The sequence below is a fragment of the Dipodomys merriami genome, unplaced genomic scaffold (genome assembly GCF_024711535.1).
Source record: "Dipodomys merriami isolate MVZ:Mamm:240054 unplaced genomic scaffold, mDipMer1.0.p SCAF_57, whole genome shotgun sequence".
Lineage (NCBI taxonomy): Eukaryota > Metazoa > Chordata > Mammalia > Rodentia > Heteromyidae > Dipodomys > Dipodomys merriami.
In genome coordinates this window covers 5383477-5401826 of record NW_027206146.1, presented here as the reverse complement: position 1 = coordinate 5401826, position 18350 = coordinate 5383477, and the positions used below count along the sequence as shown (strand labels likewise).

The following is an 18350-nucleotide window of genomic DNA, read 5'->3' as shown; positions in this document are numbered from 1 at the left end:
CTCCTTAGCACCCAGAGTGGTCCCACCGTTCAGAGTGGCACCGCCAGGGCCACGCCCCCACGATCTGATTGGCCGCAGCGTTTGGGCCAGTCAGAAACTGGACTGTAGCAGAGTGACTCGGAGAGGCCACGCCCCCTCATCCTGCGTCAGGGGCGGGGCGTTCCCAGGGTCCCACGTGGATTCCCAGGGGGCGGGGCCTCTGCCCCTGCCACCACCGGGGCGTGGGAACCCCTTGGACCCTGAGTTGGCCACGGGAGAAGATGGTAGGGGCGAGGCCACCCGGGGCGTGGAATCTTCCGGGGGCGGAGGTGCCGGAGGGGGAAAGTCTCCCCTGGCCTCCGAATTTCCACCTGGTGTGGCTAAAAGAGAAGAAGAGCAAACTTAGGGACTCCGCCCCTAAGCATCCGGCCCCTCTCCCTTCAGATCCAGGCGCCCTGACTCAAGCTCTCCTCCCTCCCACCCTGGGACCCGTTCCATTCCTCTCTGAGACTCGACTGCTGCTTACCTGGCCCCCTTCTTCTCGCTAGGACCCGATCCCTGCCCTCACGTTCTCCCCAAAAGAATGGCTTGACAGCTCTCACCCCTGGACTCCAGCTTCCCCGTTGCCCAAAACCCAGTAGGATGACATCCCCTGTCGTCACCTGTCATGATTTTGTGCCACTGCGATGCCTCAGTGGCCAGGGCTTGGGAAAGGCTGAGAACTCGCTCCCGGTGACCATCGGAGGTGGGCAAGTATGGTGTGGTGATCCTGGGACTAGAAAAAAGACAAAAGAAAAAGAGAGAGAGTGAAGATGGGCTTCAGGGTTGGGAAGATTCTGTATAGCAAGGACCAAGCTGGTACGCTCAGGCTTCTGGGAGTTGTAGTTCCTACCACGTGTCTTGTCTCTTAAAAGACTTTAAACCTAAGCCAGGTGCCTTATGGGATTTGTAGTCCCACTGCACACCACACCAATAACACAAGAATACTGGAAGGAAGGGGTAGGGTTTGATTTAAGCCATGAGAGTTCTGGGAACTTTAGTATGTAATCCTTACTCCCAAGAGATTCTTGGTTTTGTTTCAGATGCTCTTCTTAGAACCCAAGGAGCCCTAAAGGTTTTGCAACTTGAAATTTACTACTCAGGAGACTCTAATAGTAAGGCTGCCTGACACTTTTGCACATTAATCTCCCTACTCCCTTCCCCTACCCTCCAGTGCCTTACCTACTCCAGGACCCTGAGCTTCTGAGCCATTTTGCAGCTCCTACGATAGGCTGGAAAGGAATTGGGGCGTTAGAATTCCTGACTTCATTTGGAGGATGAAGTAGAAGGCCTTCAGAGAGGAAATGAAAATTGCCCAAACACGCTGACGTGTAATTTCATTTTTGTTTCTGGAAATCAGCGCTGGTTCACAAATTTTACAACACACACACACACACACACACACACACACACACACACACACACACACACACACACACACACACACACACCTACCATTAGGACCTGTCTACTGCCTATTAAAGTGGAGGTAGAATATCTTCAGTGGCTTACATGTGGTAGGCTAGATCCTCAGCCTGGAACACCATTGAGAGGAGATTAACCATATATCCTATTGATCAACCCAATGATGGATTCATAACATAACAGATCATTAAGAGGTGGGGTACAGTTGGAGGAAGGTGGTCTGTGGGTGCTGTGCCCCAGGAAAATTTATCTTGTCTCTGACCCCTTGCTCCATCTGCTTCCAGTATGCTCTACCACAACCCTCCTCCATGGTTTCCTTCCTTAACATAAGCCCAGAAACAAGGACCCAAACCCCTAAAGTCACAAGCCAAGAGTCTATCTTTCCTCCTCTGTGGTATTTTTCTCAGGTACTTTACCACAGCAACTGACAATTGACTACCTTTAAATTCTTTTTTTTTGGGGGGGGGGTCCAGTCGTGGGGCCTGGGAGCTGTCCCTCAGCTCTTCAGCTCAAGGCTAGCGCTCTACCACTTGAGCCACAGTGCCACTTCCGGCTTTTTTCTTTTTTGCTTATGTGGTGCTGAGGAATCGAACCCAGGGCCTCATGCATGTAAGGCAAGCACTCTACCACTGAGCCACCTTCCCAGCCCGACTACCATAAAATTCTAAGGGGCAACTATCCTGAGCTGTGGAAAATCCTCTGGTCTCAGGTCCCCAGGACTCTCCTTGCTGAAATAATGTGGGGAAACTCCTTGTCCAGTATTCTGACCCCTCCGCCTTGCTTCCTTAAATAACAATAAGTGAGAAGAAAAACTGGGCTTCCAATGAGACCTGTGAACTCTGTTCTGAAGAAAGACTGGGGTTTTCTCACCCGCTTCTGACCACCCTCTGTTAGAGGAGCCAGGAAGCTGAGAAGGGCAAATTGGGTGAGGGGGTATGGATAAGGAAGTATGCTCATATCTCAGAAGGAGAAACTGAGGCTCAAAGTGGAAGTTCAGAGCCCTCCACCACCCCACTGCCCCACGACTGACCCCATTCCTCTCACCCTTTGTTCCATGTCAGGCTGGTGTCTGGCTGTGGACAGGGTCCTCCCTAGGGTGAGGAGGCTGGGAGAGGCAGGGCGCGGAAGAGGCCGGCCATGTTCCTGGTTTCTGCGCATGCGCTCCAGCTGCTCCCTTGCACTCATGCGGGGCCGGGCTACAGGGGCCTAGGAAGATAAAATGGTGGAGATTCAACCTGGGCCTCCTCTTGCTCTATTTCCCCCAAAAGGAAGGAAGTACTCAGACTCTCTGGCCATAATGAGCTTCTGCTAGGAGTCAGAATTCCAGATTGCACATCACACAAAGAAAGAAAAACCTCTGAACTCATTCTGGTCAAAGAAATAATGGCTCAAGGAGTAGCCCGCCTACCTGGCAAGGGCAAAGTCATGAGTTCAAATCCTAGTATAGGATAATCTGGACATACACTTTAGTGGCAGAGTTCCTGGCTAACACAGGCAAGGTCCTGGGATGATACGAAGGAGGCACAGAGAAGTTTACTAACCCACCTCAAGTCACACAGCTGACTTACCTTGGTTCCCAGCTGTGGGGAAGAAGGGAGGCGACACTCAGGGCTGGGTGCCCGGGAGATCCTTGGAGACTCAAGACCTGGAAGGATGGAAGGGCTCTGTGAGGATGGGAGCCCCAGGAAACCCCACACGCACCCTACAGTATGCTCACCTGTTGTGTGTGGACTTGCAAGAGTACTGTTACCTTGGTCACGTCCGGGGGGCCGCCCCCAGTCAGCCTCAGGGGACCGAGGGGTGCTCACTCCTGCAGACTCAGGCAAGCTCTTCAGGGACACAAAGAAGGACTTGTGATCGTAATAATTGTTTTTGCAGTGCTCAGGGACTCAGACTCCTGAAGATTAATATTATAAACCCAGCCCGGCACCAGTGGCTCATGTCTGTAATCCTAGCCAACTCAGGAGGGTGAAATTTGAGAATCGTGGCTCAAAGCCAGCCCGAGCAAGAAAAGTCATTGAGACTTATCTCCAATGAACCAGCAAAAACCTGAAAGGTGGCTCACCTGATAGAGCATTACCCTTGAGCACAAAAGCTAAGGGGACAGCAGCTAGGCCCTGAGTTCAAGCCAGGACTGGTACCAAAAAATAAATAAATAAAATTATAAACCCGTTGAACATTAATGGATCATACTTAGCTACTAAAGAAGCTGAGCCGGGCGCTGGTGGCTCACACCTGTAATCCTAGCTACTCAGGAGGCTCAGATCTGAGGATCTCGGTTCAAAGCCAGCCCAGGCAGAAAAGTCCGTGAAACTCTTATCTCCAATAAACCACTAGAAAACTGGAAGTGGTGCTGTGGCTCAAGCAGTAGAGCACGCGCCTTGAGCTGAAGAGCTGAGGGACAGCACCCAAGCCCAGAGTTCAAGCCTCATGACTGACCAAAAAAAAAAAGAAGCTGAGATCCAAAGTCAAGTTTCTAGGCCAACCCCAAGCAGAAAAAATCCTCCAGACTCCATCTCCAAAAGAATCAGTAAAAAGCTGGGCTAGAGGCATGGATCAAGTGGTAGAAGACCAGCAAACAATCCGAGCAAAGCAAGAGATCTTGACAGCCAGACAACTTGGTTTCATATCCCCTCTCTGCCATTTTAGCTGTGTGACTTTGAACATGTAGCTTTACCTCTCTGGACCCTATGAGTCCACATACATAAGGTACTTAGAACAGCGACTGACACTCAAGTCATTACACTAGCAAGTAATTACAAGTGCAAGGTTTTCTTATGAATCTGTTATTCTGATCATGAGTCTGTTATTCTGCTAAGCACGTGACCACCAAAATAGGGTGGCGTTACACAATAAACTCATACAGTCACTAAAATTATTACTTTTATTATTACTATTAGTTCTTTTTTTTTCTTTTTGGGTCCAGTCGTGGGGCCTGAACTCTGGGCCTGGGCGCTGTCCCTCAGTTCTTCAGCTCAAGGCTAGCACTCTACCACTTGAGCCACAGTGCCACTTCTGGCTTTTTTCTTATGTGGTGCTGAGGAATCAAACCCAGGGCCTTGAGCATGCAAGGCAAGTACTCTACCACTGAGCCACCTTCCCAGCCCTATTAGTTCTTATCGAGCTCATTTTCCAGATGGTGAATTTAGGGGCGTGTAATGAAGCTGATAACTAAAATCTCCAAGATGGCTGAGCTGGGTTCTACACCTGGTTTTCTGAGTACACAGTTGGAGAGTTAGCAAGATGTGGCTCTGATTTGTCTAGGACAACAATGATTTCGGTTTCCCAAATGCCAACTCTGTGCCAGGCACTTCTCCTTCACCATCTCTTCTCCTTGCGGGTTATGATCAGTGATATAGGCCAATGACTGTGGTGTGAATGTTCCTTCCTCCAGCCTGACTAATATGACTGGATATGGAGATGAGACTAAATGCACACAATGGGTGGATGGCCAGAGCTGGCCCCAGCTGCCATGATGGATTATGATGGCAGATGCTTGGCCTTTCTCATCTGACGGCTCCCGTTGTACAGATTCCACCCCCCATGAAGTGAAAATATTTGAAGCTGGGTACAGAAGCTCATGCCTGTAATCCCAGATACTCAGCGAAGGCAAAATCTTGACAAGAGCCTGTCTCAATCAATAAAAAGCTGTGAAAGCCAGGCCTCAGTGGTTCACCACTGTGATCCTAGCTATTCAGGAGGCTGAGATCTGAGGATCAGGGTTCAAAGCCAGCCTGGGCAGGAAAGTCAGTGAGACTCTTATCGCCCATTAACCACCAGAAAACTGGAAGTGGCGCTGTGGCTCAAAGTGGTAGAGCACTAGCTTTGAGTGAAAAAGCTCAGGGACAGCACCCAAGCCCTGAGTTCAAGCCCCATGGCTGACAACAACAACAGCAAAACAGCTGGCCATGGTGGTGCATGCCTGTCAGGAGATTGTGGTCCAGATGAGCTTGAACAAAAAATGAAGACTGTATCCCAAAGAGAACTAAAGCACAGCTGGGAAGGTGGCTCAGTGGTAGAGCACTTACCTAGCGTGCATGAAGCCCTGGGTTCGAGTCCTCAGCACCACATAAACAGAAAAAAGCCAGAAGTGGTGCTGTGGCTCAAGTAGTAGAATGCTAGGCTTGAGCAAAAGAAGCTCAAGGACAGTGCCCAGCCCCAGGACTGGTTTGAAAAAAAAAAAAGAAGATAACTAAAGCAAAAAAATATCTGGAGATGTGGCTCAAGTAGTAGAGTAGCACCTGCCTACAAAGCAAGAGGTGCTTGCTGAGTTCAAAACCCAGTTCAAAACCCATATGCAATTATTATTATTATTATTATTATATAATTATGTTGTCAATTGTGGGGCTTGAACTCAAGGGCTGGGCACTGTCCCTGAGCTTTTGTGCTCAAGGATAATGCTTTACTACTTTGAGCCACAGCACTACTTCCAGTTTTCTGGTGGTTCATTGGAGATAAGAATCTCAGATATTCTTGCCTGGGCTGGCTTTGAACTGTGTTCCTCAAATCTCAGCTCCTCAGTAATTAGGATTCTTGAGCTTTTTTGCTCAAGGCTAGCACAGCTCCACTTCTGGCTTTTTTTTTTTTTTTTTTTTTTTTTTGTAGTGGTTCATTGGAAATAAAGAGTCTCATGAACTTTCCTGCCCAGGCTGGCTTTGAACTGGGATCCTCAGATCTCAGCCTCCTGAATAACTCAGATTATAGGTGTGAGCCACTGGCACCCAGCTCTATTATGCTACTTTGAATGAGGGTCTTGAGCAACCAGTGAGTTTAGTGTCCACAGGAAGGAGGGCTATATTAGCGATCCTTTGGGGGCAAGAAAGAAAGGCTTCCAGGTGAGAAGGTACGTGCCTGAAATTGGGTAGCTGGCCAAAGATCAGGGAAAGAGGTGGTGTGGGTGTGGGTGGTGGGGGGGGTCGGGTAAATAAATGGCTTGGGCGGGGGTCAGACAGGACAAGGTGAGGGTCTCACCTCTCTCTCTGAGGACTCCTCCCCTTGGAGCGCAGGGGAAGGGGGCTCAGGCTCAGTGGGCGGGGGCTGCTTCTGGGGCCCCCCCAGACCAGCCAGTGTGTCCTCCACCATCCACAGCTGCTGCTGAGCAGAGGCTCTGTCCTGGGAAAAAAGGAATTTAAGATGAAAAAAAAAAATCCAAGGGGCGTTACTGCTGATAGGCCCCGCCCAGGAAGACTCAAATCACGAGATGGTTTATGGGGTCACGATTGTTTTTCCTGCCGATATCCAGCCCACCTACCGTCCTTTCTTCTTCCCTTCCTCTCACCTTCCCTCCCTTGCTTTCCTCTATTCCTTTCTGAGACAAGTTCTCCCTAAGTAACTCACGTTGGCCTCTAACCGCCAGCCTCTGTCACCCAAAAGCTGGGATTACAGGCATGCCCTACCATAGCCCATAAGAAGTTAATATTTCTGTTTTTGCCAGTCCTGGGGCTTGAACTCAGGGCCTGGGCACTGTCTCTAAGCTTCTTTTTGCTGAAGGCTAGCATTCTATCACTTGAGCCACAGCGCCCCTTCTGGCTTTTTCTGTGTATGTGGTACTGAGGAATCAAACTCAGGGGCTTCATGCATGCTAGGCAAGCACTCTACCACTAAGCCACATTCCCAGACCAAAGTTAATATTTTTGAAGACAGCTCTATGATCTGGAATCCACTAACTAGGCTTAGAATAAGGAAAGCAAGTCTGAAGCTAGACCCCTGTGGTTTATATCTTGGGGAATAGGGTTAAATTAAGAAAGGGAGGGAGCTTTGAACTGCATACTGCATGCTGGAGACTGGGCTGGAGGTGGATTTTAGCAATGGGAGTCAGAGCTTTACACAAGGTAGCTTTAGAACCAGGAAGGGGTCTGGGAACTGTTCTCAGTCTGAAAGTAGGTTTTGGCTACAATGAGAATGAAGGCAGGGGAGGGACTGCTGGGGAAAAGGGAGGGGCTTCAGCCATGGGAGGGGCTTCAGCCATGGGACAGGGCTTAAAGTCAAAGGTTTCCAGGTGAACTTGGGAGTGGGGGGTTGGGTTTGGGGCTCAATGGGAGGATGTACCTGAGGGGACCCGAGATGCAGCAGATACTCCAAGGTTTCTCTCAAGGTCCCTAGTTCCTGTTCCAAGCCGCTGTAAGTATCCCAAACCCGCTCTCGCTCCTCAGGTCACCCAAAGCGAGAAGGAGACATGAGGTTAGATATGAGGTGCTGGGACTACAGGCGTCCACCACCATACCAGTGACTAGATATTATTTTTAGTATGTAGAGTTTACATTAGGAGAGCAGACAAGGCCCAGAGGGGTTGTATAATTTTTCTAAGGTCATATAAACATTTTGAATTGGAGAGTATAGAAAGCCAGGAGCTAAAATCAAAACCACTATGTCAGCCATATGCTGGTGGCTCACGCCTATAATCCTAGCCACACAGGAGGCTGAGATCTGAGGACTGCGGTTCAAAGCCAGCCTGGGCAGGAAAGTCTATGAGACTCATCTCCAGCTGAACACCAAAAAGCCAGAAGTAGAGCTGTGGTTCAAGTGGTAGAGCATTAGCCTTGAGCACAAGAGCTCAGGGACAATGCCTGGGCACTGAGTTCAAGCAAGACCCAGAAATGGCGCACACACCACACGCGTGCGCGCACGCACGCACGCACGCATGCACGCACGTACACACACACAAAATCACCATGTTGTGAATGAAACTCTACAATCCATCACTAGTATTCAAAGGAAGAAAAGAAAAAAATAGAGAAAAGAGATAAAAGGAAAAGAAAAAATGGGGGAAAAAACTTAACCCTTCTTTATTTTATGCTAGGACTGGGGCTTGAACTCAGGGCCTGAGCACTGTCCCTTAGCTTTTTCCACCCGACTAGTAGTCTACTACTTGAGCCATATCTCCACTTTCAGCTTTTCGGTGGTTAGAGACAAATATCTTGTAGGCTTACCTGCCTGGACTGGTTTCAAACCACAATCTTCAGATTTCAGCCTCCTGAGTAGCTAGGATGACAGGGGTGAGCCACCAGTGCTTAGCTTAACGAGCCCTTCTTAAACTACTAAACCATGTTGTGTTGCTTGTCAGTTTCCCCTTCATGATACTCAAGATTATTGGGCCAGGTATTGGTAGCTCACACCTGTCATCCTAGCTACTCAGGAGGCTGAGATCTGAGGATCTCAGGCCAGGCAGGAAAGACCATGAGACTCTTTATCTCCAATAAAACACCAGAAAACCAGAAGTGGTGCTGTGGCTCAAGAGGTAGAACCTTGAGCTGAAGAGCTGAGGGACAGCGTCCAGGCCCAGAGTTCAAGACCCATGACTGACAACAAAAAAAGTTTATTGGGTAAAAACTTCCCTAGATCATACTCTCCAGAACTTCCTAAAAACCCTCAGCTTCTGCTTCATTTCTACCTGTCCAAGACCTACTGCCCCTTCCCAGATAACTTACCTGGGCCAGGTGACAGAGGGCGGCCCTCACACTGACCAGCCGGTCCTGCAGGAGGCGCTGGCGACCCCAGGCCCTGCCCGGTGCTGCTGCGTCCCTGGTTGCCTGGCTCAGCTGCTGCCTGGTCAGCTCCAACGCGGCCTCCAGCTGCTCCTGTACACCAAAGCACAGTGGTTAGAATTCTGCCCCCACACTCAAACCCAAGGATTCCCCCGGCCCCCATCACCCTTCCCCTTCCAGAACCTTCTCCTCCTGCCGCTGGTCGATGTCCTCCTGGAGGCTTCTCAGGAGTCGATCCTGCCCACACAACTTAGTCAACAGAGTCTGGGGAAATGAAGCAAGAAGCTGATCATGGACTTCATCGAGGCTTTCTGTCTCCACCATCTAGAATATTCTCTCCCCAACTTTGGGAACTCAGCAGAAGTTGGATCTGGGAGAACTTACATCTGTCTCCAACTTTTGATGGAAGGCCGAGTCCAGGGGTGGACCTGGCTGTGGAGGAGAAAGGCCCAGGTCAAGAAGACAGTCCCCACACACACCCAAACACCCTTCTTGCTAGCTTCCCTCCAGCTTCAGGAAACCTCAGCAGAGCAAACCTCACATCCTTACCCTCAGGAACAGCCCTTGAACACTGTCATCAAACAGCCATGACAAATATTAAAATTCACGAGGAGAACGGGGTACCAGGGGTACCTAGCCTGTCATCCTAACTACTCAGGAGGCTGAGATCTGAGGATTTGGGTTCAAAGTCCATGAGACTTTTTTTCTGGTCCTGAGTCTTGACTCTGGGCCTGGGCACAGATAGTGTTCTACCACTTGAGCCACAGAGCCACTTCTGGCTTTTTCTGTGATTTCTTTTTTTTTTTTTTGGGGGGGGGGTCCGGTTGTGGGGCCTGTACTCTGGGCCTGGGCACTGTCCCTCAGCTCTTCAGCTCAAGGCTAGTGCTCTACCACTTGAGCCACAGCACCACTTCCGGCTTTTTTCTTTTTGCTTATGTGGTGCTGAGGAATTGAACCCAGGGCCTCAGGCATACAAGGCAAGCGCTCTACCACTGAGCCACCTTCCCAGCCCCTTTTTCTCTGATTTCATGCAGGTAAGAGGTAAGAGTCTCACAGAATTTCTTAGCTGGCATTAAACCTCGATCCTCAGATCTCAGGGTCCTGAGTAGCTAGGATTACACATGTGAGCCATCAGCACTGACTCCATGAGACTCTTACCTCCAACTAACCAGGAAAAAGCCAGAAACAGAAGTATGGCTCAAGTTGCAGAGTGCCAGCATTGAGCACAAAATCTAAGGGACAGTGCCCATGTCCTGAGATCAAGACACAGTACTGGCATGAAGAAGGAGGAGGAGAAAGAGGAGAAGGAAAAGATGAGGAAGATGGAGGAGGAGGAGGAGAAGGAGGAGGAGAAGGAAGAGGAGGAAGAGGAGGAGAAGAAGAAAACAAAAGGCCACCTGGCAATAGACACAGAGACAGGTGGAATGCAAACCAATGAACACTTGAGATCTCGAAGCACCTAAAACAAGGCCTTCAGAGGAACCCGGCAGCACATCTCCTTCTCCAGAATGATGAGAAAATTCACTTGGTTATTTTAAGCTTTGTATTTTTCAGTCCCAGGATTTGAATTCATGTCCTAGTGCTTACTAGGTAGGTGGCTCTATCATTGAGCCTTTTCTGCTTGAGTTATTTTTCAGAGAAAGTGTTTATGTTTTACCTGGGACTGACTTGGATTGCAGTCTTCCTACATATGCCTTCCTCAGAGCTGGTATTATAGTTATGCACTACAGGACCCAATTTGTTTGTTGAAATGGATTCTGGCTAATTTCTTGCTAGCCTCCAACACTGATCCTCCCAATGTCCATCTCCAGAGAGTAGTACTTTGTTAGAATAGCTACAGGAAACTAACCCAAGCACCTAGGCAGAGACATGGAACTGTCTAGTCTTCTCTCAATTCCTCGGCATGGAAGTGACATCAAAGAAAGCAAGGGAGGGAACTTCTGTAATATCTGAGGTACCCCAGAATACCTACCAACAAAACCATGGAGGCCCGGGTCCCAGGAGGTCTTGGGGGGAGCTGGAGATAAGTGGAAGAACCAGAGGAGGCCTGAGACGAATACTGGAATAAAAATAGTACAGTGCAAAGGTCAGAATGTAAATATTCTTGACACTTTTTGTTGTTGTTGTTGGTCATGGGTTTAAACTCAGGGCCCTAAGCTTCTTTGGCTCAAGGATAGAGCTCGGTAGCCACAGAGTGGCTAGTTAACTGGAGACAAGAGTCTCAGGGGCTGGCTTTGAACCATGATTCTCAGATCTCAGCCTCCTGAGTAGCTAGGATTACAGGCATGAGCCAGCAGGGCCTGGCTATTTTTGACATTTTGAAGTTTAGACAACACCCTCCCCTTTCTTCCCTTAACTACTCATCAAAATTTCAAAATAAATGGGTGCTTAGCAGCCCCCAAAGGCTGATAGAAGCCAGCTGTGGATATTCTGGGCTACAAGCCCATGATGATCAGAGGCAGGTAGCCAACTAGCTTTTTTTTTTTTTTTTTTTTTTTGCCGGCCGTGGGGCTTGAACGCAGTCCCTCCCCTAGCGCTCTACCAGTTAAGCTACAGCGCCACTTCTGATTTTCTAGTGGTTTATTGGAGAGAAGAGTCTCACGGACTTCCCTGGATCTCAGCCTCCTGAATAGCTAGGATGACATACGTGAGCCACCGGGGCCTGGCTAAGCTTATTTTTTATATTTTTACTTTCTGAGACCTGAAGCAAATGAAACAGTTCTATCTCACAGCACTGTGTTGGAGAGGAGGCTGGACCACAACTCCCATGATGGTTAGAGAGCAAAGGCCAAGGAACGTGGTGAGGCCCATGGGAGATAGAGGCCTGTGACACTACCTGAAACTGCTCCCCCTTGGGTGGGAACTACAATCCCCATAATGCACAAGGCACAACTACCAGAAAATGTACAGGGGAAGACACCTCTGCGGCCTCATGGGAGCTGTAGTTTTTCTTCCTCGACTTCTCCACTTACCTGTGTCCTGGGCTCCTGACTCCAGTGCTGGGGGCTCTTGGAGGGTCGAACTCCGCCAGCTTCGGAGCCGGTTCCTCGGCGGGGAGTCGGGGGCCGGGAAAGGGTCTGTCGCTGGGGACCCCAATCCAGAGGAGGCCGGACATCGATGCGACTTAAAGGGGTGTGAGGCCGGGCAGGGAGGGTTGCATCTCCTGATGAGGGAGGGGGTCGCCGCGCAGGAGCAGACTGGGGACGGGGAAGGCTCAGAGGGGAGGGAGGGCGAGAAAGCGGTGTGAACAGGCTGTGGTCAGGACAGAATCGGGAAACTGAGTCAGTTAGCGCTTCTGCTCCACCTCCACCATCCACCCCTCCATCTTTAGCCTCAAAAAAAAAAAACTCATCTCCCTGTGTCTGCTGTACAGTCCTCCTCTGCTGGGAAGATCCTGAATAGTTCCTCCTGTGTACCCCACTTAAGGCCTTGGCAGCAACCCCAACAACAGGCAAGCACTAAGCAGACAGTACCGGGCCCACCCCCAATCCCTAACCACGCCTTCCCACCAGGCCCCGCCCCAATACCTCTGGTCCCGCCCACCTCTGGTCCCGCCCACCACAGGCCCCGCCCCTACCACCAGCCAGCCTTACTCACTCTGGGCTTCTTGTCCTCCTCATTCCTGGGCTAGATGGCAGGTGTAATGTAGGGCTGGGAGAGAGCAGCCTGGGTCTGCCACGACCTTTGGAGAGCCGAGCCACCTCTGGTGACTCTGAGATGCATCCTTCTTCTCCCCTGCTCACTTCTGGAGGACCCCCAGGGCCTCCAGGGCCTTCCCCAGGCTGGGGACGTGCGGGTGACCTGGATCGCCCACTAACAAGGTGGCACAGAAAGAGACATCACTCATATGGCTCTCCTAACAGCACTATTTTCTTAGTGGCCCACTCTGAAAGGGGAGTTGTGCAATACGAGTAGCGTCCCAATCTCACCAGTCACAGCACTGACTGGTACCAGGGCCATCCGATGCATCCAGGTCTATGAGAAACAGGTAGGTTTCTAAGCTCCTGAGTGAGATTTTGGGTAGGTCAAGACAAAGCCTGAGAGACAGTCTGACATTTAAAAAAAGAAAAATCTGCCGGGCGCTGGTGGCTCACGCCTGTAATCCTAGCTACTCAGGAGGCTGAGATCTGAGGATCACGGTTCAAGCCAGCCCAGGCAGGAGAGACCTTGAGACTCCTATCTCCAATAAACCACCAGAAAACCGGAAGTGGCGCTGTAGCTCAAGTGGTAGAGTGCTCGCCTTGAGCTGAAGAGCTGAGGGACAGCGCCCAGTCCCAGACTTCAAGTCCCGCGACTGACAAAAAAAAAAAAAAAATCTGTCCTTTTTTCTTGTTGTTGTTGCCAGTCCTGGTGCTTGAACTCTGGGCCTGAGCCCTGTCCCTCAGCTCTTCAGCTCAAGGCGAGCACTCTACCACTTGAGCTACAGCACCACTTCCGGTTTTCTGGTGGTTCATTGGAGATAAGAGTCTCTCATGGACTTTCCTGGCTGGGCTGGCTTTGAATTGGATCCTCAAATCTCAGCCTCCTGAGTAGCTAGGATGACAGGTGTGATGGCAACTGGCTGTGTTCTTCTATTTTAGGTGACACTGTTAATATGGGTGCCTGGGGGCAGGATTGAAATGGAGATTTCTGAGGAAGCCAATCAGAGAGTGTAACATATTGACAACCTGCATCAGAGCAGCCACTGTTCATGAGACCCTCTGATTGGAGGATCAGCTCGCAAGCGTGGGACTGGGCGATGTAGGGGGCGGAACTTGAGAAAGTTCCTTTGCTGATTGGGAGAACAGAAGTTCCCTAGAGGCAGAGCTTTAAAAGCAGAGTCTCCTAAACTGGATATTCAAAGGGTGAAACTACTACGTGGTGGAGATTAGCTTGGGTCAGTTATGCTCAGAATGGAAGTCATGGGTGTGGCTTGGACCTCCACTCACCAATCCTCTCCCTCTGCTCTTGAGGCCCGGCCCAGTGCCCGAAGCCAGCCCCTCAGGTCCTCTAACGTATCAGCTGCTAGAACATAGGTCCTCATGCCAGGGTGTTCAGCCTGTGGGAAGAGAAGGTTTGCCAGTCCCAAGGTCTCTATAAAGGATGTTCTTGATCCTAGTTAAGAGCTTTTACGTCTAGCAGCAGATACTTCCTGCCCCAGTCTCTGTCACCTGCTACACCTGGGAAATGGAAGGACTCACAGTAAAGGTGAAGCGTCGTCCTCGAGGGGCTCCCGGCCCATCCGGCCTAACACTGTAGCTGGGGAGCAGAACACTGCCCAGGACACTCTCCTCTCGACTGTCTGCAAAGAGGAGGGAGCAAGGGAGGGTTGGGGACTAGGAGTGAGTGTGGGAGGGGGGGTCTTCCCCAATCCATGCCATCTGAGACACTGACCCTTGTAATAGAAGAGGCAATGGCCGGAGAGAACAAACCAGCGGCGTTTCCACAGCCGGAGTCCAGAGCTGTCCTGAGAAGAGAGGAGAAAGTAGACGGACACTGTGCTACATGAGAACAAAGCCCCAGAGACACATGGGAGAAGAGGGGCAGAGATGAGAGGGGACAGAGATGCAGAGGGAGGGGTTGAGAGGCACGTCTGACACCGGATATTCCCACAGTGAGCTGAGAGCCAGTGTATGGGTTGAGAGACAGACTTTTGTGCAATCAGACCTGTGTCTGACTCGAAGCTCTATACCACTTTCAAACTATGCCCTCAAGTCATTTGCCTGCTAGGACCCTCACAATTTCCCATCTGACAACTGGGGATTGAGACATTTAGGAGGGCTTGGGAGAGATAATGTACCACAAATGATCAGGGACTTTAGAGAAAGATGTGTTCCATGTATGCTGGCGCCTGAGACACAGAGTGGCCAAGGGTGGTGGTACTGAGTCATGATTCCAATTCTGAGCTATCACCTCTGCCTGAACCACTCCACTGTCTTCATCCACAAGCCCTTTGCTGGGGACAGTAGTGACACCTGTAATCCCAACTATGCTTCAGGTGCTAGGTAGGAGGATGCCTCTGGAGGCCAGTCCCAGGGCAAAAGCTCAGACTCTGACATGAGGAGGACAGAGCATGTATTGAGGTCCTAAGTTCAAACCCAAGTACTGCCCAAAGTAGACAGTGAACGAATGCATCAGTGAATGAATGAATGAAACTATGTTAGAATAAGGGGAGAGGCCATGAGTTACATTAGGAGACATGGAAGGTAAGAAAGAATGGACAGCCAGGTCACGGCCCCAGTGTCCTTTTCTCCTGTGGACCTTACCTGCTTATGAAGCCAGCCCCGAATATGCACAGGCAAGTTGGGGTCCCTTCGGAGGGCATGGTTCCTCTTTCCAAAGGCATGGACTTTGTTTACCACTCGGGCAGGCTTCTGAGGAGAGAAGATGGACAGAAGTGAATGGGGAGGCTCACTTGGAATGGGCTCCAGGAGGGGTAAGAAGAAGCTGAATTTGGACGTCAGCTGGAGGCTGTTGCATATACCTATAACTCCAGCTTCTCAAAAGCAGAGGAAGGAGAATGACAGCAGAGGCAGGAAGATGACAACCAGGGAACAAGTGGGCATGAAGCTCCATCTCAAGCCAGGTGCTGGTGGCTCACCTTTGTAATCCTAGCTACTCAGGAGGCTGAGATCTGAGGATTGTGATTTGAAGCGGGGGGGGGGGGGGGGGGGGGGAATCCCCGTGAGACTCTTTTTTTTTTTTTTTTTTGGTCCAGTCGTGGTGCCTGAACTCTGGGCCTGGGCGCTGTCCCTCAGCTCTTCAGCTCAAGGATAGCGCTCTACCTCTTGAGCCACAGCGCCACTTCCAGCTTTTTTCTTTTTGCTTATGTGGTGCTGAGAAATCGAACCCAGGGCCTCATGCATGCAAGGCAAGCACTCTACCACTGAGCCACCTTCCCAGCCGAGACTCTTATCTCTAATAAACTACTCAAGAAAAAAAAACTGTAAGGGGTGCTGTGGCTCAAGTGGCAGAACACTAGCCTTGAACACAAAGAGGCTCAAGGACAGTGCCTAGGCTATGAGTTCAAGCCCCAGGATCGGCAAAGGAACTCTATTTTGTTTTGTTTTTGTTTTGTTTTATTTTGGGTCCAGTCGTGGGCCTGAACTCTGAGCCTGGGCGCTGCCCCTCAGCTCTTCAGCTCAAGGCTAGCACTCTACCACTTGAGCCACAGCGCCACTTCCAGCTTTTTTTTGCTTATGGGTACTGAGGAATCGAACCCAGGGCCTCAAGCATGCAAGACAAGTGCTTTACCACTGAGCCACCTTCCCAGCCAAGGAACTCTATTTTAAAGAAAAGAAGAACAAAGCAAGAAACTAAACAGCAAAAGGACTGGATTTGTGATTCAAGTGGTAGGCCCTGCGAGTTGAACATTTAGAAACAAGGATAAAAAAAGAAACTGGAGCCAAGCCCTGATCGAACACATCTGTAATCCCAGCTACTCAGCAGGCTGACATCTTTTTTTTTTTTTGGTTGGTCATGGGGCTTGAACTCTGCTCCTAGGTACTGTCCCTCAGCTCTTCAGCTCAAGGCGAGTGCTCTATCATTTGAGCCACAGCGCCACTCCTGGTTTTCTAGTGTTCTATTGGAGATAAAGAGTCTCATGGACTTTCCTGCCTGGGCCGGCTTTGAACCACGATCCTCAGATCTCAGCCTCCTGAGTAGCTAGGATTACAGGCATGAGCCACCAGTGCCCAGCTTCAGGCTGACATCTTTAAAGCCAGCCTTAGCAGAAAATCTGTGAGACCCTTCTCTCCAATTAACCAACAAAAAGCTGGAACTGGAGGTCTGGCTCACATGGTAAAGCATCGGCCTTGAGTGAAGAACCCAAAGGAGAGTGTGAAGCCCTTAGTTTGAGCCCCATTATCGATAGAAAAAAGAAAAAAAAAGAAAAGAGGTGGAGGAAAAGGAAAAGCCACGCCCTCTCACTTCCTTGGGGACCTGGGCTGGGGCGGGGCTTCAGCAACCAAGTTCAACAGAGGTTCTTCCCTTGGCTGGGAATTAGGGAAAAAATAGGAGGGGTGCGGACAGAATAGGGCATGGCTTCAAATTCCCCACTGCAGCTGATGCTTAACTTGGGACCTTCCCAGGTCTGGCAGACCACCCTGTTGCTAAGAATCCTTATCCTTAACAACCAGAGTCCCAGGGCCAGGGAACAGAAGTATCCCCAGATGCCCGCCCCCCCAGCCTTTCCCCCTGTGCCCACCAAGGAAGCTCATACCTTCGTGCTCAGGCTGCTGAGTGAGGAGACAGTGGAGGCGCTGCTGGCCAGGCTGAGGCTGCTCCGAGGTCGAACCTCCTCCATCAATGGCTTGGAAATGCACAGAAAGGGGCTGTGTCTGGGCAGTTAACCCAGCTGGGGACAGGGATGGGGTCAGAGGTTCCAAGGTCAGAAGAGGAGGAGGAGGAGAAAGAGCCTGTTGTTTGAAGTTGGGGGGCTGGGGGAGATCATGGGCTAAGGACCGCATACCAGGGGCAATGCCAAGAGAGGTGGGCGGCCCTAGCAGCTGCGGGGAGGGGGGCAGTTGTCTGAATGCTGGCCAGAGAATAGGGGCTCCTTTATTCACACCCACTGAGCTCTGGCCAGGAATGTGACCCTTTTTGTGCTTAGAGACACCCCCCACCCCTGATTTCTTGCATCCTTCTGGCTGCCCCAGGCTACCTGTCTCCCATTTCCCATGCAACCCCCCCAAAAAAAAACCCATCCTTACTCCCCAAGCCCAGGCCTGTGGGTGCCCAAGCAGGAATGCACACCCGGGCAAGCCCTCCCAACCCAGGCAGAAACTTACCGGGCCCTGGGGGGGTCCCAGGAACTGAAGAGGGGGCCCGGTGTCCGTCCTTTGTCGCTTTAGGTGGCTCCCTCTCTCTCTCCGTGTCTCTGCTCACTTGATCTTCCCCACACTTGTTTTGTCTGTCTCCTGTCTTGTTCTCTGTTTCTGCCTCACCTTGTCTCTTCTGGTTTTCTTTTCTCCTATTATCTCCGATCCCTTGGCTCTTCCTGTCTCTCTCAATCCTTCTATCCAAGTCTGCTCCTCTAATTGAATCACGTCCAAAATCTCAGGTTCTCTCTCTCTCCCCCCCCATCCCCTATCTTGCACTTTCTGCCCTGTCTTGCACTTTCTTCTGCTGTCAAGATCTCTTCCTCTTGTTCCCCGTGGCTGCTGTTTCCTTCCCGTCTTTCGGATTCTCTTCCTCCCTCTCCCAGTTTCTCTTTCCTCTCTGCTGGTTTCCCCCTCAGCCTTGCCAGCCGCCCACGCGGCTGTCTCCCCTCCCAGTCCTGGCTGTCCCCGCCCCATCACAGCCTGACCCCTGGCTCAGCCGCCCCCACGGCTGAGGGGAGGGACTCCCCCTCCCCTCACCCCCAGTTCTTGGGTTCCCTGAGCTGTGACTGGAACTTCTCAATGTGTACAGCTGAGCCCTCAACTCTATAGAGTCTCAAGGAAT

At 50.8% G+C, this 18350-nt stretch overlaps 1 protein-coding gene across 4 annotated transcripts; it reads right to left on the bottom strand.

The window, feature by feature from the left end:
• Positions 1-90: 90 nt before the first annotated feature.
• Plekha4 (pleckstrin homology domain containing A4) lies at positions 91-18138 on the bottom strand. 4 transcript variants are annotated; one of them, XM_070001022.1, is made up of 20 exons: positions 17696-18138; positions 17128-17262; positions 15173-15280; positions 14301-14373; positions 14108-14208; positions 13856-13965; positions 12525-12740; positions 11900-12179; positions 10900-10986; positions 9312-9359; positions 9111-9191; positions 8871-9020; positions 7492-7590; positions 6415-6555; positions 3161-3272; positions 3012-3088; positions 2488-2649; positions 1201-1250; positions 642-754; positions 91-359 (listed from the first exon to the last, which is right to left on the bottom strand). In XM_070001022.1, the coding sequence occupies exons 2-20, from the start codon at positions 17209-17211 to the stop codon at positions 91-93; spliced, it is 2361 nt and encodes a 786-aa protein (XP_069857123.1). In that variant the 5' UTR covers positions 17212-17262; positions 17696-18138. The 4 variants fall into 4 exon arrangements, with proteins under 4 accessions (XP_069857123.1, XP_069857125.1, XP_069857124.1 ...); XM_070001024.1 differs by having other exon boundaries at positions 3194-3272; XM_070001023.1 differs by having other exon boundaries at positions 17128-17217.
• Positions 18139-18350: the final 212 nt, after the last annotated feature.